The sequence below is a fragment of the Plutella xylostella genome, chromosome 9 (assembly GCF_932276165.1).
Source record: "Plutella xylostella chromosome 9, ilPluXylo3.1, whole genome shotgun sequence".
Lineage (NCBI taxonomy): Eukaryota > Metazoa > Arthropoda > Insecta > Lepidoptera > Plutellidae > Plutella > Plutella xylostella.
Window position 1 is genome coordinate 5827150 of NC_063989.1, and position 21334 is coordinate 5848483.

The following is a 21334-nucleotide window of genomic DNA, read 5'->3' on the forward strand; positions in this document are numbered from 1 at the left end:
GTTTTTCCTCGTATTTTGTATTTATCGGTTTGTTTCCGTTGCAACTTTGGTTATTCTCATTTGTATAAGTTAAACTCGTGCAAGCTTGTTGTTTATTTCTATATTCATCAGCTACCGTCATAAGTTTCCAGCAAAGAAAATAAACTACTGAAAATGGTGTTAAGTTTCGAAATCATAATACTAAACTTGGTAAGTTAATTCTGGATTCATCATAATATGTTCAGTTGTTGAGAGAGACAACAACAGATTTTACTATTTACTATATCGGTTGCAGGTTTTCGTAACAGCTCTGACTGCTGATAGTACTGAAAATCTGACAGCGTCACCCCAAATTGTACAAGCACATCCAATAAATTTGGGTAACATTTCACAAAATGGACAGATATTTACACAAAAGAATAGTTTAGCTAATCGAGATGCTGGCAAAAATACTACTTCTACCTCTGAAACCGAAACAACTACAGTTGAAAGGTAAAAAATCCTGCTGAAACCTATAAGTGACTACCTGCAAAGTCTTGAATAAAAAATTAAATTCGTAGGTATGTTTTTTATGAACGTCAAGATTTAACAACTGACTCTCCGTCTGGAGAAGTCTTGTTATTAGGGTTCCGTAGCCAAAATGGCAAAAACGGAACCCTTATAGTTTCGTCATGTCCGTCTGTCCGTCTGTCCGTCTGTCCGTCTGTCACAGCCGATTTACTCGGAAACTATAAGTACTACAGTGATGAAATTTGATGGGAATATGTGTTGTATGAACCGCTACAAAAATATGACACTAAATAGTAAAAAAAAGAATTGGGGGTGGGGCCCCCCATACATGTAACTGAGGGATGAAATTTTTTTTTTCGATGTACATACCCGTGTGGGGTATCAATGGAAAGGTCTTTTAAAATGATATAAAGTTTTCTAAAAAACATTTTTCTTAAAGTGAACGGTTTTTGAGATATCAGCTCTCAAAGTCGTAAAAAGTATGTCCCCCCCCCTCTATTTTTATAACTACGGGGTATAAAATTCTAAAAAAAATAGAGGTGATGCATGCTAATTAACTCTTTCAACGATTTTTGGTTTGATCAAAGTATCTCTTATAGTTTTTGAGATAGGTTGATTTAACTGTAATTTTGCTGCTACGGAACCCTTTGTGCGCGAGCCCGACTCGCACTTGGCCGGTTTTTTTAAGTAATATATTGGGTGTAACTCTGTTTAAATCCCATCTGCTTATCTTATTTCAGCACCACCACTGAATACGACGACAGTGTAATAGAAGATGAAAATATTGCAGTGTGAGTTTTCATAAATAACTTAAACTTGTACACATCCAAGGTATGGGGTTGTGCCACTTGTGCCATATTATTGAGGATAGGTTGGGGTAGTCGTACGACTTACTATTCCTAACATTGAGTCCAAAAACGCTAACTACGCAACAGGTGAAAGATGGTACACAACCTGATATCGCTAAATCAATGCAGCAGAACAAGATATGACAGACAGTCCAAGATATAGTGTTAAGTTGTTAACCTTGCAAACCTTTGAGGTACTCGTAACATAGTAAATTGTAGACTTCTAATAAAATGAAACATACAACTGAAACTAATATAATAATTATGTTTCAGCTTTAAGGGGATCCCTAAAGCTAAAATGCTAAAGTCGGCTTGATATACTTGATTAGATTGGAAAAACGGTGGCTTCTATCACATTGATAAAAATATATTTTGTAGCAGAGGGTATACTGAACATGTTAGTTGCTTATAAATTGGTGCAGGATTATAATAAGTATGTTAAAAAAAATTGCAAACACACCATGTCTTTTGCCATTTTTTGACTTATTATGAAAAAACCCTCGAAATCAGAGGGCCCATTTTCATGGAATCTTATATGTATGTGTAGGTAATTAAATTCTTAACAAAGTTACCTTAAAGAGTTGGATTTAATGGACCAGAAGTCAACTTTTTTTGCAAAAAACTAATAAATTCCGGTTTAAAAATGATGACACCGTGACAGATTTCAGATTTCTTCAGTCGTCGCCCTGTCGCCCTGGTGGCGGCCTGTTAGGAGCGATACCCACGCCATTTTATTTTTTATCAAATATTTCACAAAAACTGATTAAATCAACAAATTATGACTACAAGTATTATAATACATATGCATTTGCTATGGAAAGTTAATTTTCTAATCATTTTAGATGCAGAAAAGCCGAAAATTCTTAGAAAACATTTCGCCTTTTCGATTTGTTTACATTTTTTACTATAGAGTTACAGATGCATAGATAAAGGTAAACATTGCACATAATGACACTTATTAGATTCTCCGAATAAGAACTATACGGTCAATGCAGTATGCCAAAGCGCGAGCCTGTTTATATTCTGAGGGGTAATTTATTTTATTTTAACGGTTGTGTATGGTAGGTAAGCTACACAATATACAGGGTGTTGAAAAGTAAGTTCATAATTTGTTTTATTTGAAACCAAAAACCGTAGTTAATTAAAAATATATATATTTTAAGATGTGGCAGTCTGTACACTACAGGTTGTTAAAAATAAGTAAGTATTTTTAAAAATTGAAGATCTAAAATTTACATAATTTTTTAAATCTATTTAACAAGCTTTGCAAAAAAGCGGTTAAGTGCGACTGTATCTCGCCATGAAAAAAATGAAATGTTTACTGTAGCTATGAATTTTATGCGTTACAAGTGGAATAAAATACCGCATAATATTATGTACAACTATGTAAGAGCCTAGTTTTTAAAAAAAAACTCATAAGAAAATATTAAATACACAGGTTTTTTAACCCCTGAAGGAAATAGAGGGGTGTTATAAGTTTAAAGTAAGGGCTGAATTTTTTTTTTAAATTAGGGTGATAGGTAATGTATATTTTTAATGATTTTTTCAAATAGATAAATGTTATACCATTTTTAAATTGCCATAAAATTACTTATAGTTATAGTTATAGAAAAGGGCAGGGCTACCAGTGCCCATTCGCCACTGCAACCTAAAAGATCTATAAATTATGACTCCCCATGCCGAGTCTCACTCTACAGGCCCAGGTCTTTTATAAACCTGATATTACCTATACAGGATGTTGCAAAAAGGGTATACTGTGCCGAAAGGGTTTGACTCAGGGGTTATTCTGAACAACTTTTGTTCTCCAAGTTTTGGAAATTCTCGAAAAATAAATTCGGTCTCTATAGTAAAAAGTCACGTGATCGAATAAGTTTCTATGTAAAAGGTTTTGTTACGTGAATTTTCAAAATTGTAGAAGAAAAGTGGATCAGAATGGCACCTAAATCCACTTTTGGCTAAGCTTTATACCCTTTTTTCAATACCTTGTATAAAATATCGTCAGCGTCACCTTAAATCGTAATCATCGTAACTCCTCGTGACCAAATTTTAGAGGAGACAAAAATACTGTTTTATTTGTAGTTCTTGTTGGCATACTACCCACCTAAAGTTTTTTTTAACTAGCCTAAAAATGATTTGTTTAGACAGTCTATCTTCCTGTTCAACCGCAGCCTGAGTGCCAGTGACTCAATGACTGAAAGGAGGCCATTAGTGCTCCTAAATAAATAAAGCAGGCCTGTAGATTATCTTTCAGTGTACCGACACATCTGATTGCTGTAAGAGCCTGATAAGCTCTTCGAACGAGTCATACCTCTGTGGTGGTACGGTTTCGACCTTTCGGACAGTCAGTTTGGCATCCGAAATGCGGATTCGAATAGTGGGTACAATACTTTGCGTTCGTTCACTGTCGGAGCAGGATAAGAACCACGGGCGAGTTGTTGCGCTGGCTGTTTGCTTAAAAATAGTAACCGCGTTCAACTCTATCCCCTAGAGGGCGAACCTTTAGGGCGGCTCTTGTATACCATCACTTGTCTTCTTATCTGCAGAAAATTGACAGAGGTCATACGTGTCTAACAAGTACATTAAGGATGCGAAAAGAGAGGGTTTGTTTTCACTGAAGAAGTTCAGTTGCGGAGTTCCACAGCGGTAGGTCTTGGACCCCTCTGCTGTGGAACTTGGCATACAACGCGGTCCTGCAAATCAAGCTCGCAAACGGCGTTAGCACAGTGCATTTTTCTAATGTCACACAGGTCGTGAGGTAGGCTGAGAGCCTCCTTCGGGGATGACATCCCAATGATTCATTACGAAAAAATTGCTGCAGCTGTGCTCGCCATGCAGTGCATGGGCTACTTCCGAATCTGGGGGGCTGTTGCAAAGGAGTCCGTTGCCTCTATACGGTACGGGTTCCGTGCGATCTATGATCCTTCCGGGAGCACCTGTCTTGTCAAGTCGAAGAGAATGGCTCGTATTCGACGCAACCTGCAGTACTGGTGGGATTGGTTGGAGGACAGGACAGCAGGAAGCTGCAGCAGCCGTCATGCTGTGATTCGACGCATAGATGCAAAAAAAAGTTGAAAGTAACTTCATGTTAATAAAATATTAGATCTTAATTTAACAACATAACATTGCAAAAAAAAATTAACATTGTTGAGTATGTTATTGTAATTTACTAAAGTAGTAATAAAAACAAAGGCTTATTGCATAGTTTTCGTTCACGTTCGCCTACATCGCACGTTGTATATGAGAATAAAGGGTATAATTACTAAGTTTTCTTGTTTAAAAATCACGGTTTGGGGTTTAGAGGAAAACAAATGGTAAAATGCGGAATACAGTTTTTTTTTTTCGAATAAAGAGGAAAACATGTGAATTCAAAAAACGTTTCTATTGACACCAAAGAGTACTTTTCGCCGAGAAAAGTGGAGTTACAATGTTTGCGATCTAAAGTGATGATAGAACTAGAACTTATTTTTTCAGTTCACCTGCTGTTGAGTGAAATCGTAATTAGGTAAATGACTCCTTGACATGAAAATAACTTTTTTTTTATAATCGTTATAACAAAACCGTTTTTTTTTAATACAGCAATATTTGTAGGTGTACTTACAGTGAGCAAAAGAGCGCAGCAAGGTGTAAATTTTTTGGTTTTTAAGAAACAAAAATATTATTTCTATCATATCCCAAATACACATAAGTACTTAAAAAAAAAAATACACACTCTCGCCTTGTACTAATGTACTCCCTTGCGGGGGTACTTACATGTTATTATTTTTCTGGTGACCTCCCCATATCCCTTTGCCAGCTACGTAACCTTTTGTGACACCCTGTATATGCAGAGTTCTGCAAACTACTGATCTGCTTTTGAAACACCAAAAAAAAACAGGTCGTCTAACGAAAAGGTCACGTGACCAAAAAAAAATTATATGAAGAAGCGTTTTTTTCATGAATATAAAAAATTACGTAGGATAAAAGTTTTTCAGAGTGACGCCTGAGTAACGCCCTTTCGGCTAACTATACTTTTTTTATTACACGGGGGCAGAGTTTAATACAACACCCTGAACTATTAAACTCTGATAATATTTTCGCGATTTTTTTACATTCTGATTTCATTTCCTGGCTTAGAAATAACATCAATAACATGCTGCACACGTAGGTTTCGGCATAGTATTAAACCCTTTTTGCAACAACCTGTATAAATATCGGCACGGGTACGACTTTATATATAATTAATTATTAAATATTAAAAATACTTTCAAATAAAAATAAATATTTTCGTATCACAAAACAATATTACTTACTTAGTATATTTTTAACAAAGTGGCATGTCTTCACTTTTATGTTTTCGAGTACTATGTTAAAATTTCATGTCATTGTCCGTAGAACGCCCCGCATACCTCAACCCCCCCTCACTAGATTTGACAGATTCTGATTTTCTTCCAGCTTTAGTGACAGCCTTAATACGCCATATATTGATGACATCGACGCTGTGTAAGTATTTTTAGCTTTATCATAATTTTTTTAAATGGATAAATCTATAGTTTCAATTAAATGTACCTACTTATTTAAATTTAAAATACAAGTATTTAAATGTCTCACTTAGTTTAACTTTTGGTGTAAGTGTATTTTTTTAAACTGAATTTTATATTATTTCAGTGCCAAGACGACGCCTGCAGAGTTAATTGAAACAAAAACCACACTGTAAGTTTTGATTTCAATAATTAGCAGTCGTTTACACCTATATACCTACCAAATTCCTCTACTGTTCAAACGCCTGTTTTTATTTTATTTCAGTGGCAAGACGACGACGCCGACAAAGTTAATTGACAAAAATATCACACTGTAAGTTTTTATTTCAATATTTGCAGTCGTAGTTTAAACCAAATGAATCTACCCACAAAGGCCTCTCCCAAGGACCACAATGTATCCTGGACTTTCAGCATCCAACGAATATACAGAGAGGAAAGTATGTATATTATTTTAATTAAAAATATATTTTGCTATTTCAGGTTTAATAAGATAATTTATACAGAACAAAAGCCTGCAGCGGAAGAAAATCAGACATCAAGGTTAGTTAATAAATATCTACTTATCTAATAATAAGTTAATTAATTTAAACAGACATGTGTACGATGTGACGACCGAATGGCGTAGTGGTTAGTGACCCTGACTACTGAGCCGATGGTCCCGGGTTCGATTCCCGGCCGGGGCAGATATTTGTTTAAAACACAGATATTTGTTCTCGGGTCTTAGATGTGCCCGTAAAATGGCAATAGGCCCGCCCCCTATTACATTGGGACTAACATACACTCTGGCGAAAAGTGGGTGCAGCAATGCACCTCTGCCTACCCCGCAAGGGAGTACATTAGTACAAGGCGTGAGTGCGTGTTTTTTTTTTTTTTTGTTTTTACATGTGTATTATATACCACGTACTCTTACGGTGCAGGAAAACATGATGAGGAAACCTGATGTGAATCTAGATTCTAGATGTGTAGCAAAAGTGCATTGTACTTCTTAAAAAACGGCGATACGGTTCGCGACCTATCACATGCCGTGTTGTGCTCACGCTACAAATGGCTTGCGGGTCACCTCGGACTACCCCTTCGGGGATTACAGTAGTGAGTCATGAAAATATGTATCTTTTACTAATAATGAAATACAATACTTCAGCAGGAAGGCCACAATGAGCAATGACTGGATCTGGATTATCTTGCTGGTTGCATCGCTGCTGTGTCTATGTGTGATCTTCGCTAAAATGGCCTACACTCGCTACCATTCAAACACATACTGTAAGTAAAAATTGCGAAGTACCTGCTTATAATCAATGAATAAAATCAAATAACACTACAAAATCAGTGCAGCACTTCTAAAGCGATCGATTTTGTTAATATAGTTTGTTCTGAGGACACTGAAAATCATAGGTTTTAAAATACATTAAGTACTTAATTATTTTATTTTATTTTTTAGATACGTACGAGCCCGTGTCGGGCAGGGCCTTGCTGGCACTCTCCACTTCACGGCAACCTCGTCATAGAGACTGAAATCCTAGAACGCCTTAACAAAATTTTGCAACAGCCTGTATATTTAGAGACTCGATTTTCTTCTTACAATAAATCCATCACTAATTATATGGATTATTATCTATAGGTATACTATACAGTATACATACAATAAAAATCGTACTACCACTTTTGAATTTATGTAGAACAGTGTTTTTCAACCTTTTTCATGACCCCCCTGGTATAAAAAAATATTTCGGGACCCCCTTGACCCTTTCGGTTTTTTGTCATGTATGTATGTGTAATAGTATTTATTCCTTACGACGTATTTATGGTCTCCATGATATGGTCTCTAATAACAAGTTTAAAAACATATTATTTATATTTTATTTATTTTACAATAACATACGTCGGATACGTGGGGCCATACGGTACATACGTACGACTAATGCCATTGCGACCCGGAATTTCTACTGAAATTAGCTTTTTCTTTCTGACTTTTATGAGATGAGCTTGAATAAAAAAATGGTTATCGTCTTTGAACCAGGCACGCTATATGTTTGTCAATGCATTAGTTTCGGACATATCACATCCCCCTGTCGCACTCCTCTTTGCAGTTGGAAATTTTCGGCGAAACGAGACTTAGACCAAACGTTACTATGCAATACAAGATTAGGCAAATAAATGTTATGCCAAAAAAGGTAGAACCGAGTCTTACTTAATAAATTAATACTTTTTTTTTTACCCGACTGCCGAAGGAGGAGGGTAATGTTTTTCGATTGTATGTTTATATGTTTGTATGTATGTATGTATGTATGTATGTTTGTCTGTTTCTTGGTTCCCTCCTGTAGCCTAAACGGCTTGATAGATTTTGATGTATGTGGTATCGTTAGAAGCGTATTGATTGCGCGATTGCTATGTGACGTTACATTAAAATGTATATAGCGCCCTCTAGAGGACATAAAGTGATGATCGATGTATTAAATATTTTTTCAACACATCAAACAGGTTGAAAAACACTGATGTAGAAGATGGTTGGTATGATATTGTAAATTAAGATCCTGAAAGCTTCAGATCACACCGGTCGGTGCGTGGCGTCCTTAGCATACATAGGTCATTCATATTTTAATATCATGCCTGACTCCCTGTGACGATTATGAGATACTGATAGGTATGTAAGGGAATTTTTCGGTGAGTCACAGTCAACCTATGTGAGAATGTAATATATTTTTACTGGACTAACTGTGTGACTTCCTCTCTTGATTACGATGTAATTATTCGCACATGATTTTAATATTTATAGTCCAATGAAATCACAGAGCTATTTATCGATGATGTGTCCATCGTGGGCCCTTATCGTGAAGTCCAGAGCGGACCGGACCCGGCAAGTGAGTGGAAGCTAACAGAGAATAAAATGAAATTCAACGGATTTTTTCTCATTCCTTTAGTCTCCATTAATTTCATACACGCAGATTCTACAGGTGTTTGCACTAAAAGGGTTTGGTAAGTACTTAATGATGATTATTTACTTAGCTGTATGAGCTTAGGAAATAAATATGCATCAAAATAGGCATGTTCTTACAATACGTTTTAAATCATATTTTGCAGATATGAAAAACCCTTTAATTGTGTTTTAGGCAAACAAAAGCAGTAGCCGTTACATACCTGCGGACTTATGTGGAGACCTACAAGGGATGGTTCCGAAGGAAAACCAGGCTTCGGACTCGACCTGACATCAGAACATTTCAGGTTTGCGTAGAAATTACCACATTTAAAGTAGGTAGTTAGGGGGGAAAATAATACACGCGTGAGCAATGAAAAACTTTTACCTGTCATGCAATGATTTTATATATATAAGTCAATGTTGCCATGCCATTGTCTGCAAAACAAAATTAACATTTTGTTTTACTATTGTTATTGATATTATTGATGGTGTTTCAGAGACCTTACCTCGCTACCGTAGAAGAATGCTGTAGTGGATACATCAGGGAAGAAGACCCAGATTGGACCTTTGAAACTGACAAGTATGTTTCATTATTGTTTTACTGAACAAGGGAATTCCCATTAGACTATCTTACTATTATTTTGTTTCTTTTTTCTTTTAAGGTTACAATGTAAGCCAGTATGCATACCAGCTTGTGGCAACGGCTACTGTGATAGTCCAGGAGAATGTAAATGTAACGAAGGATACACTTCATCTGACACAGAAAAAAACTACTGCGAGCCTCACTGCTCCTCTAACTGCCCCAATGGAACATGTATGGAGCCCAACACATGTAGTTGCAACTTCGGCTACGAAAATGTTAACAATACTTGCCAACCAATATGTACCGAGCCCTGCGTGAACGCTACCTGTGACGCCCCGGAAACCTGCAACTGCTTGTATGGATTCAGAGAGTCCTCAAGCAGTGGACACATCTGCACACCATATTGCTCTACCGGCTGTATGAATGGAAAATGCGAGTCACCTGAAGTATGCAGGTGCGACACAGGATACACACTACAAGACGGAAAATGTATACCCTCCTGCGATTTTGAGTGTGGCAATGGCACATGTGTTGCACCAAACATTTGTGAATGCTTCCCTGGCTATTCCTTCGAAATCAATTCGTGTGTTCCGGTTTGTAACGAAACATGTATAAATGGTTATTGTGACGCTCCGAATACTTGCACATGCACAGACGGCTACATAACATCATCCACAGATACATACATGTGCGATCCGTATTGTTCAAATGGATGTACAAATGGGAAATGCATTCAACCAGAGTTATGCATATGCGACCTCGGGTACACGTTTCAAGGTGAAAAATGTGCTCCAGTATGTGACTTAGACTGCACGAATGGTACATGCATTAAGCCAAATGTTTGCGAATGCTATGATGGATATACATTTGAAAATAAATCTTGTGTGCCTGTTTGCAGTGACGCGTGCGTCAATGCTACATGTACAGCTCCAAATGCTTGCTCATGTCTCGAAGGGTACAGCAAGATATCTGCCGAATACACAGCCTGCTTCCCAGTTTGTTCCTTTGGGTGCGAGAATGGGCAGTGCGTGCAGCCGGAAGTCTGCAGATGTGATACTGGATATGCATTAAAAGGAAATAATTGTTTTCCGATATGTAGCAGTGACTGCGGTAACGGAACATGCATCGGACCTGATACCTGCAAATGCTACGATGGCTATTCATTTGGGAATGGAACGTGTGAGCCAATCTGTACAGATATGTGCATCAATGCAACGTGCAATAGCCCTGACACATGCGTCTGTAAATTAGGATACACTGAATCAATCGACCGCAGAAACGTTTGTGTTCCTCAATGTACCTTGGGTTGTGAGAATGGTCATTGCACTTCTCCTGAAGTATGCCACTGTAATGAAGGTTATGACTGGCAAGTAAACAAATGCAAACCAGTATGTGATTACGATTGCGGTAATGGATCATGTGTCGCACCTAATGTTTGTGAGTGCTTTGCTGGGTATTCATTTGAGAATATGACTTGTATTCCTACTTGTAATGAGACTTGTATCAACGCCACTTGTCAAGCCCCCGACTACTGCGAATGCCTTCCAGGCTATGTGAAGTCTACGGACCAGAGCCATGTTTGCCTTCCTCATTGTTCTACTGAATGCCCTGACGGGGCATGTATTGAGCCAGAGACGTGCTGGTGTGATTCAGGCTTTACATGGAGGGATTCTAAATGTGACCCAATCTGTGAGGTCGAGTGTGGCAATGGATCCTGCGTTGCTCCTAACAAGTGCAATTGTTCAGCAGGATATACCCTGGACAATTCCACATGTATTCCAGTTTGCAGTGAGGAGTGTGTGAACTCTACCTGCGCTGCTCCTGATGTGTGCGTTTGCTTCAGCGGATTCACTAAATCTAAAAATGGCTCCTGTATGCCAGACGATTTAAACGATTGCTGTTTGGAAGATACTTGTAATAAATCTGATGAAAGCGATATGAAATTATGTAATCCACCATCAGAACACTCACATGGCGATATTGGCGATGGGTAAGTTTCTTCATATATCTACTTACTTAGATTTCAATTGAACATTTATGGCACGTTCCGATTAAATATTCCTGCGCTGCGTAATTAATTAATTTACTTACTTAATTGGTTTACTTGTGAAAATTTATTTATTTTTTCGTAAAAGAGTACTTACTATATTTGTTTATAAGATAATTATTTTCTAATTTCTAGATCTATCCTGTGGATTTCAATAAGCTCTATACTGCTGTTGATAGTAATCATTATCCTGATCGGATGCTTGTATTGGAAGTGTTATTCCAACAGCAATGGTAGCTACGTTACTAAAGGTACTTATATAATATATTTTTTATAAGCTTAAATATTAATTTATAAGTAGGTATACTTAATAAATAATAAGTTCCTTTTGATTTTCACCCACACGGTAGCTAAAAACGGTACGACATAGGGGCGATTTTTAACAAAACCGGTTCCCTTATAAATTTATATAAGAGAACTCTATTTATTATTCTAAATCTTTATTTCTTTTTTCCAGATGATGATAATTCCTCGACTGAAAGGACCCAGTCTATTAATTTGAAATTACTCATAAATGAGTTAAATGACAAATGAAATTACCAAGATTGTATTATTAGATCACAATAAACATTTTGTAAAACTTAAAGTTTTTATGTGTATGCCTGTTATATCCGCAAAATCAATGATGTGTGTTAGGTAGGGTCGATGGTTCTTGGGTGGAGAACACACATAGGGTTATGTAGCCTAATCCTGCATCTAGCTGGACCTCCGCGCCCCGTCTCGACAAATAATACCTCATTTTCCGAGATAGATTAGTTCGACCACTTGACACTAAATTACTTCGTAAATGTTGCTTCATTTTCACTTCGTACTAACTTATCAGCGAAAACTAATATCATCAAGACAACCGCAGAAACCCAGTAGTATCATGACATCGGAAGTAATTCCCTCTAAGGCGCAGCAATAGCTGAGTGGATGTGCCTTTTTGACACGCAGCATATTGTCCAATGTTTTGTACTGGTACATATATTTTTTTTGTTTGATTTAATTATTACTTAAGTTCTTTATATATAAGTACTTAGCTGTTTTTGAAATTTACTGTATTTTTGTTTTTTCATATTTTTTTTGCTGTGTGTCAAATAAATGATTTCTATTCTATTCTATTCTATTACTGAGGTATCAATTTATGACAGTATCATGATATGGGCAGCGACTAGGTACCTAGGTATACCTAATGACATCTGATATATATGTCGCAGGCAACTGGTTTAATCTCCTGTTTGATTGAACCGCTAGCCCGTTCATTGGATGACGCTATTCAGTTGTATGACTAGGCCGAACGTTGATTGTACAAGCGTCACAAAACGTCCAACTAGTTAGCGGACTTAAAATCAGTCAGGTGGTGAATAAAACAAATATGGCGTCTAACAGCGAACAGCTGACACAAAAAGCACTTGTATTGTTATTTTTTGCAAATAAATTAGCTTTAAAGTGCGTTATTTATGTTAAAATAGTGTGACAATATGGATTTACCTATTATTTCACCGCCGGCGGATAGTTTCAAAGATAAAAATGTGCTGAAACTGGATAATTATGAACAGCAATATCAAGGTACGTTTATTGTTATTGTTTAGTTAATTTGTTAGATGAGAGCTTTGTAACATAGTCTTTTTGTTGACTCTTGTCTGGTCATGTTCATCCTTAGCAGACATTACAAATTTGCTATACTATATCCCATTTAACGACTTCGCTGAATAACGTTCAGTCAAGACGTTGGACGTTACAGTCAACCACTTGACGAGTTGTTCTTTAGTCATTCAATTGAGTAGCGTCATCCAATGAACGGGCTAGCGGTTCAATCAAACAGGAGATTAAACCAGATGACTGCGACATATATAAACTTCTTTTTGGTATTGACGTTTATTTTTCTGATAGACCGAATCTCTCCGAAATGGTGTATGCGGTGGTAAGTAAGTATCATTCGGTGTAATGAACGAATGTATAAAATTTTACATGATATAAATGATATTATTATTTAATTTTAATACAAAAAAGTTTTTAGAATTTGATAATAAAGCTTATTTTATTATCTGTGGGGGTGTAAATACCTACCTGGCTCTCTCGAGTGGAACCTTTTTCCATATGCCCAAGGTCTAAACTGCCTTCCTAAGCTTGGACCTTTTCCCACCACACTGGTCCACTGGGGGTTGGTGGGTTCACACATCACTAGATGTGCTAAATCTAGATTATGCATGTTTCCTCACTATGTTTTCCTTCACCATAAGAGCGATGGTATACATTGTACTTAAATTCAAAGAACTCATTGGTACATGTCAGCGCCGGGATTCGAACCCTCTGGCGAGAGAAGCGGGTGCTTACCCGACTGAGCTACAAACGCTTTAATAATAAAGCCTTTTTAGACCTCTACTATATAGATACACTTCAGTGGTCGCTGGCTTCCTGCGATTTTTGAATAGTCATAACCATAAATATTATACTTTGTAAGAAAATAAATAGTCATTAAAAATCCAACTTTATTCTTGAAACTTTCAGAGCAGTACCAATACCAATAGATCTCTTAGTAATCTCCAATATCAAAAGCGAGTGCGACCGGTACCGCGGCCGGTTTCCACTGGGACTGTGGCAGTTGGACCTCGTCAACGACGGAGCGGCGGACCCGTCGTACGCACGAGGGCCGGCCCTTCACACTTCGGTCCTTCACGAAGCCAACACTGCAGATGCAGTAGTTGGGCATCGTGCACACGCCGTTGGGGCAACCGCCGGGGCAGTGCGGGACACATCTGGAAATGTACGGGGAAGAGGGGTTGTTATAAATGCCTGGTGTATGGTTTTGGTGTCTGTTTGGGTACCAAATTATATGATTACGAAGATTGAGTTTAAGACAAAATAAAGAAGAAGGTGATGGGCATGATTAAAATTACTACAATCTGTAAATAATATCTATAGAAAATCGTGTAAACAGTGACGTCTACCGCCCAAGGCAAATATTCTTGTCATGCTGCGTATAGACCGGCCAAACGAACCCCAACGAACGGGTTTCGTTGACCTTCGTTGCTGCAATCTGCCCTGTATTATGAATGATAAATATCCATCGTTGGGCGTTCTTTGGGCCGGTCTGTACGCAGCTTGACAAGAACAGCGACTTTGTAACAAGGGGACCATGTGGCTTTAGATGCTGCGGTTTGGTGCACACTAACTCCATAGACCTGATGACATACAATAAAAACAATTATCAACAAAACCCACCTGCTGCCAGTAGGGTCAGCCTTATCCATCACATATCCAGGGTTGCAGATGCACGTGTTGCCCGGGGAACAGACGCCGTTGACGCAGGGCTGGGAGCATCGCGCCACACACTCGTTGGTACCGGCGTCCCTCTCGAGGCCGAGGGGACAGGAACACACGTTGGGAGCCACGCACTGGCCGGATGAGCCGCATCCTCTGCAGATAGGGGGCAAGGTCGGGGAATGTCAGTGAGGTTACGAATTTTGCGAAGATAAAGTGTCTAAAAGTTAAGTGATCAAATGTGGTCCAATCGAACCAACCCGCACTCGTACTCTCTCTTCTCGTAATAATTAATTAATTTATAAAGTTTATCGGGCCTACACAACAGGCATACCTACAGTGGTTCGTAATCGACGTCGATAAACTCGTTTTATGCGTGTTTCACCAATAACAGGGCCGTATTTATGGCGAATCGCGATATAGTGACGTTTGTCTTCGTCGATAACGAGCCTGTGTAGCGGCTGCAAGAGCAGAAAGTAAAACCAAACAAAATTATCTAGCAGCAGCACCACTTACTTAGGACACGAAGGCGTGCACTCCCCATGTTCGCTCTTCACATATCCGTCGTGGCAGCGACAGTCCCCGGGAGCCACGCAGTCCCCGTGGGCGCAGGCGTCGCACGCCGGCTGGCAGGACCCCTCCGCCGTGGACTTGTAGCCGGTCTTGCAGTCGCACGTGTTGGGGCTGGTGCAGTTGCCTAGAACGATATGTGGAAGGATATAGTTGCCATTGTCAACTACATAGGTAGTACCATTATGCATTTGGTATTCAATGTTGGATTAAAGTATGGTGGAGCCGTGGAAATGCGGAGGATCAACCGCCATAAGGATAATAATTGATAAGGAGTAACGACCAGATCACAAAAAAAACTGGATCTGTGACTGTTTTTTTTTCTAATCCAGCAGAGGACTGCAAATAGCAAATGATGAGTAAGAGTAATGATTGTTCATCGCAAAGAGTAATTTTATATAATAAACTTTATGTATAGAATTCCAATACTGCTAGTGCTGCTACTAATACTGCTAGTCTAATATTGATAGTGATCGATTGAGAATCAGGAGATACTTACCAATACCACCACAGTTTCCTTGACAGACAGGTACGCAGAACTGTCCGTTGGTATCCAGCTTAAACCCATCATCGCAGAGGCACTCCCCACCAGCACAATGACCATTCTGGCAGCCTAAAAAAATCGGATACGGAAAGTCAGAAACACTTATTGGATAGAACAGAGAGTAAGGAACGATACAAAAGACATACTTAGCTGGTCCATAATAATAATATAAGTACATACATAGGGTGAATGATATCATAAAAATTATGCTTTTGACTTATAGTTTTGAAAATTAATAAAAAAAAAATTGCTTATGAACGCTGGTAATATAATTGATATCAGCACGAAAGCTCCTAATAGAAATCTCGCACATTTATAAGCAATCAAAAGTGACTCATGGCATAACTCTTCCGTAAGAAAATTTGATCAAAACAAATATCTGCCATAAAAGAACTCTGTCCTTAAACTCGGAAGGGAAAACAGAGTGCCTCAACAAAGGTACTCGCCTATAGGGCAGGTGGCGACACAGTAGCCGGCGCTGTTGGTGACGTGGTCCGGGAAGCAGGTGCAGGTGTCCGGGGCGGTGCAGAGCCCGTTCACACACTCGTTGGTGCAGACAGGGTCGCACACCTTGAAGGAAATACAAGTATGAAAAAAAAACTGAAGAAAAAAAGAAAACAACACTGATTTGATACACTGACAACAAGAAAATTAGACAATAAAAAAAAACAAGGTTGCTGTCTAAAGCGTCAAAAAGACACCAGCTCAGCATGTGCTAGTAACAATAGTGAACGATAAGGCCACAGCGCTGGTTTTCAGCTGGCCAATCAATATTGCTGCCTTAATTTACACAGACAGAAATATTGATGCATTTATTAAGAAAGGGTCGTAAACACAATATAAAATAGTTATAAATTATATTGTTAATATAAATAATACAACCTTGAAGTTGTGGATGCTCCGCACGTAGCCCTTGCAGCAGGTCCTGATGCGGCTCAGGTCTGGCCGTGACTGGGGAATGGAAGGTTTGTTATTATACAAAATCAAACGACTGATGTGGTGCTGGCAGCTTCGGACTTCATTATTACATAATTTATCAATCGCATAATGAGTTTGTTGTTTGTTGTTGTAAATTATAAGAAAAAACAAATTGAATGTTTTTTTAATTGAGTATGTAGAGGGTTTGATGCCTGATAATGAAGTTTATGCTTACGACTGTATTCAGAGTAATAACGTAAATGTTAGGTTCACGGTTTTTCTATACTGCGTAAAATGCTATTAAATCTGAAAAAAGTGAACTTACTCCATTTCCAGCTGGAATGTGTGAGGGGTCGTTGACCAGCTGCACCGTTCTGAGAACAATATATTATTTTCAATTAGTTAGTTTACAATTTTCCATGTGATATAATAAACGAACCAAGCAAAGCATGAAGGCTAAGGATAGTGAAATTTATTGTTTTTTTATAAATCAGTACAGGGTTAGTCCCATAATGTTTTATATATTATACGGTTTACATTGTACCTGTAGCCGGGAAGTGCACATATAGAATAATTATGCTATGTAGGGCAAAACACCCAGTAACTGACCACCTTAAGGGAGTTGTTCCAGTAATTTATCTGTAGCGGGCTCAATTCTTATTGCTTATTAAATCCGATTTTTGTTTTAGAAACTAGAATAACAGGGCTACATTCCTGAGTAAATAGCAAACATGTAGAAGTTACTCATTTTTTTATATATTTTTGCAAACAAAAAGTAGTGATTTTCCCAGTAACTGACCACTAAAATCTAGTAACTGACCACACTCGATGCCAGTAACTGACCACCAATTTAAAATGGTTTAAAAATGGAATTATGATTAAATCTTATTATTATTTATTTATTTTATTACTTCATGTAATAGTACCGATCCTCTGGTCTCTTTTAATGTGTGACACATCACTTTTGCTCAAGGTTTCTTAACTGAAAAGTGCATTAAATTAATTAATCAGATTAATGCATAATTTAAGTGATATCTTATCCTAATAATCAACCATTTATTTATTAAAAACACAAGTTTATGCATTTTTGTTAAATACTAAAAACAGAGGAATAAACAGACATGCACATAGTGAACACGCATTTTAAATTTACAGCTTTCAGGGAGATTAAGTGGCCCCAATGTAGTACCTTCAGATAAGTCACAGAAAGGGCAATTTTGTTTGTCCGGAACAAGCCAGGATCAGTGGGACAGGCCCATGAAGCATTCATGGTGCCAGTAACGAGCATTTTCTTAAATATAAAGTAGCGAATCCAAGCGCTAAAGCCGGTCTTTTTCATATTCGGTATCAACTGATGAGGAGGAGGAATCGTGGCGGATTGTATTGTCGGCCTGGGAAAACATAAATTCCCCGCCGGAAAAGTAGGCCCTTTCCCCGCCGGTCCTTTGAAGGATGTAGGACCAGAGACAGATGGTTTTCATTATTGCTGAAACCCCACCCAGAGACTTTCAGTGCGGCTAAAAGAGTCATTGAGGCTAGCCATTGTAATTATGACCGAATCAGATATTGGGGGTTAGTTTTTCAGGATACAAAGATGGATGCCTTGACGAACGGGATTTCAATGACTTTGTTGAGGATTCAACTGGAATATTTAGGATGCTGTTGAAACGTGCTTTCGTAGGTAAGTATTTGGCCAAAGACAGGAGTAGTCATTTCTGCAAGGGGGACAGGGAATCTTTGCCTCGTTGAAGAGGCGTCACTGAAGCAGAACATCGCTGTACTTTCTGCATTTTCCGCTGCTGGACTAATGTGTCTGCCAATGATAGTAGAGCGTTGCCAGTGGATTCCGGATAGTTGTGGTATCGGTTCCAAATGGCTGGGGTGTTGGTCGTGGTAACAACTTATAGAAGAATGCCCCATTTCTTGTGTGCCAATTTTACCGTTGTGTTTGAAATCCGCTGGCCGTTCATAATGCCATTGAAGGGCGTGTTGGTGTACCGGCTGAGGGTGCTAGCATTGTAGAGATGCTTTCTTTTTCCTATTTTGCTGAAGTGGCTTTGCCTGTCTTTGGAAAAATGTGGAGGCGCGTTTCGTCGGTAACGTATATTCGGGTTGGGTCATTAATAGCGTCATTGAGGTCTTGTTCGCCAAGTGCTTTTGTGCTCGGGGAACCAATTTCATCTGGTTTACAAACGCTGGCATTGGTTAGGTACGTCTTCAGCTGTTCTGAAGATAGCATTTGAGTATATTTTCGTAGAGTGAGATGGTGAAAGCCATTTGTCTCCTGGTCTTGCATTCTTGAAGGAACTGCTCCGAGGATTATCTTTAAGGAAAAATGGTGACATCTTTCTTTATCCTGGAGAATCCACATTATCCTAGGCTGATAGTATGCTCCACTAGCGTTTTTATCTTCCTCATCAGCTAATACCGAATCTGGAACAAACTTGGACTTTGTGTTTGAATTCTCTATATTTTAAAAGGTGCTTGCATGTCACCTTGAATTATTTTGGAATGTCTTGTTGATCCTAGTTTGTCTCAGACAAGTGGAATTGCCTTTTTTATACTTTTTTTGCTATCTTGGCGCTTCTTCATTTCGCTGAAAGCTGTAAAAATATATCATATATAATAATACCAGTAACTGACCACCAATTTACCCAATAACTGACCACCTATGTCAGTAAATGGAAGGAGTGAAGATAGAATGCTCATATTTTGACACAAGAAAATGGCACATATGAGCTTTAATATTACGTTCTTATTTTGCCTAAATTCAGCTTCAACCAAAAATCCCAATAACCGACATAGGTGGTCAGTTATTGGAAAATCGCTGTTTTGTCGTCCAGTAACTGTCCACCCCATTAAAAACAATCAAACGGGAAATAACAAGCTGAATCTTATCAAAAACGTAATCTTTATAATTAAATCTATATGGTATAGTTTTTTCTTTCAATGATTTAAATTTTTTTCATGGTAAATTTTACGATCAAAAAATTCATTTACCTTAACAAATACGTTAGTCACAACTGCAATTTACTCGGTTCGCGCGCCAACTGAACTTTTTCGATGGCTCACTATCCATCTGTTGGCGGCTGGCAAAATCTTTTGTATCAGTAATGCTCTCAATGAATCACAAAATAGACTGGATGTTCACTAGATGGCCCTGCTTGGCTATTTTTCTTATTTATTGGAGTTGAAGAGGAAGGTGGTCAGTTACTGGCACATGGTCAGTTACTGGGTGTTTTGCCCTATGTTATTTATTATCCAAAAAATAACTTACGGAACTTCAATGTAACAGACGCCAATTTCGAAGTCTATAGGAGCCCGAATACGAGATCCATTGCTGTAGAACCCTCTGAAAATTTAGGCAAAAGTAAATATTGGGATCAGAATCAAAAGATCGAAACTTAGCTGCGAAAATTAATGAACAATGATCAGATATATAAGAATTCCTTATAAAAACAATGTAAATACTGAGGTACTTACTTATTAGGTTTAAACTAACTTCAAGACATTTCTTAGTACTTGGTAGGTACGTGTGGATTCCAAATTTATGATTTATTACTGTAAGTACTTTTTGATACACCATCATTACTATAAAGTACACAGTAATCACAATCTACAGAAAAGTAAATAAAGCTGTTTTCTCACCCGGCTGAATGTCCGGTCTCGTTGAGCTGTGTGAGGCTCTGCCCGGGCCCGGGGACGCCCGTCTGGGGCACGTTCTCATAAAACCGCCTGTGAAGGAAAAAACTGTTTATAAAATAATATTAGGAACTAATTTTCTAGGATCGTATTCGTAGAGAGCGCTCCATCAATCACCAATCTAAGCCTATGATTGCCTACCTACCAACAAAGGACACTTTTTTTAAAAAGTTTAAAAATAAAATGTAAAAGGTAATAAAGTAAGAATCTTAAGTAGGTACTAACCCGATGAAGTTGGTAGAATTATAAGCGTTCTGCTGGAAGCCAGCTCCGCTGTGCTCTCCCTTCACTGACTTGGTCTGCTGCGGCATCGCCCATGACGTCGCCAGCACCACCGCCCCCACTAGCAGGGAGACACTCCACATCTGAACAATCACACAATAGAGATAAATTTGAAGATAGGTGCCAAATTAAAGGATGAAGCAAACTTAAAAATCAGAAGATAAAGCAAACTTTAGTTCAAAAGTTGTGCAGAAAAACAATAAGGTCGATAATGGCCAAGTATCCAAATTTTGTTATCAAACAACTCAAATAAGGACAAATTAGCTAGGACACCAAGGCCGGCAGAAGCCAGAGGTCTGAGAAGATGACATAATAAATGACTCACCATGTATGGCTAAGTAGTAAACAGTATTTAGCACGGTTCTTGACAATACTAGCGCTTCGGTCAGCGCTGCCCAGGACACTGATGACTCCGAGGACTGAGATCCACAGATTGAACTCAGCAAATTAATAAGGTCAATCATTTACTAGAGCTTACGATGGTTCTGTTTTTTGATAGATACACTGAGGGCAGATTTTTTAAATACTTAGATTAGGTTTTATCAGTTACAAATGTATTATTTATGTTGCTGCCACTTCCTACCAAGTTAAACGCACAAGATTATTAGATTCAGATATCTTATGACTATTACAAAAACCCCTACCATTATAGAAAATTTTGCAATAATTTCAAG

At 38.2% G+C, this 21334-nt stretch overlaps 3 protein-coding genes across 6 annotated transcripts; 2 read left to right on the forward strand and 1 right to left on the reverse strand.

Moving 5' to 3' along the window:
- The first annotated feature begins 105 nt into the window (after window positions 1-105).
- On the forward strand, window positions 106-7472 carry LOC105383305. Of its 4 annotated transcripts, none has more exons than XM_048623001.1 (9): window positions 106-189; window positions 275-471; window positions 1230-1280; window positions 5781-5816; window positions 5982-6026; window positions 6120-6167; window positions 6335-6394; window positions 6999-7114; window positions 7293-7471. In XM_048623001.1, exons 1-9 carry the CDS (start codon window positions 154-156, stop codon window positions 7364-7366), a joined length of 663 nt encoding a protein of 220 aa, XP_048478958.1. In that variant the 5' UTR covers window positions 106-153; the 3' UTR covers window positions 7367-7471. The 4 variants fall into 4 exon arrangements, with proteins under 4 accessions (XP_048478958.1, XP_048478957.1, XP_048478960.1 ...); XM_048623000.1 differs by having other exon boundaries at window positions 6996-7114; window positions 7293-7468; XM_048623003.1 differs by lacking the exon at window positions 6120-6167 and having other exon boundaries at window positions 7293-7472.
- An 880-nt stretch (window positions 7473-8352) lies between these two features.
- On the forward strand, window positions 8353-11985 carry LOC105383334 (fibrillin-1). Its single transcript, XM_038106577.2, has 6 exons — window positions 8353-8827; window positions 8962-9073; window positions 9266-9348; window positions 9431-11341; window positions 11534-11649; window positions 11856-11985. Exons 1-6 carry the CDS (start codon window positions 8739-8741, stop codon window positions 11930-11932), a joined length of 2388 nt encoding a protein of 795 aa, XP_037962505.2. The 5' UTR covers window positions 8353-8738; the 3' UTR covers window positions 11933-11985.
- A 1870-nt stretch (window positions 11986-13855) lies between these two features.
- Window positions 13856-21145, reverse strand: LOC105383304 (von Willebrand factor D and EGF domain-containing protein). The gene is made up of 11 exons (XM_048622991.1): window positions 20986-21145; window positions 20604-20743; window positions 20325-20411; window positions 19954-20028; window positions 17002-17050; window positions 16641-16709; window positions 16205-16328; window positions 15714-15827; window positions 15161-15341; window positions 14606-14800; window positions 13856-14139 (listed from the first exon to the last, which is right to left on the reverse strand). The coding sequence occupies exons 1-11, from the start codon at window positions 20986-20988 to the stop codon at window positions 13917-13919; spliced, it is 1260 nt and encodes a 419-aa protein (XP_048478948.1). The 5' UTR covers window positions 20989-21145; the 3' UTR covers window positions 13856-13916.
- Between the last annotated feature and the right edge of the window lie 189 nt (window positions 21146-21334).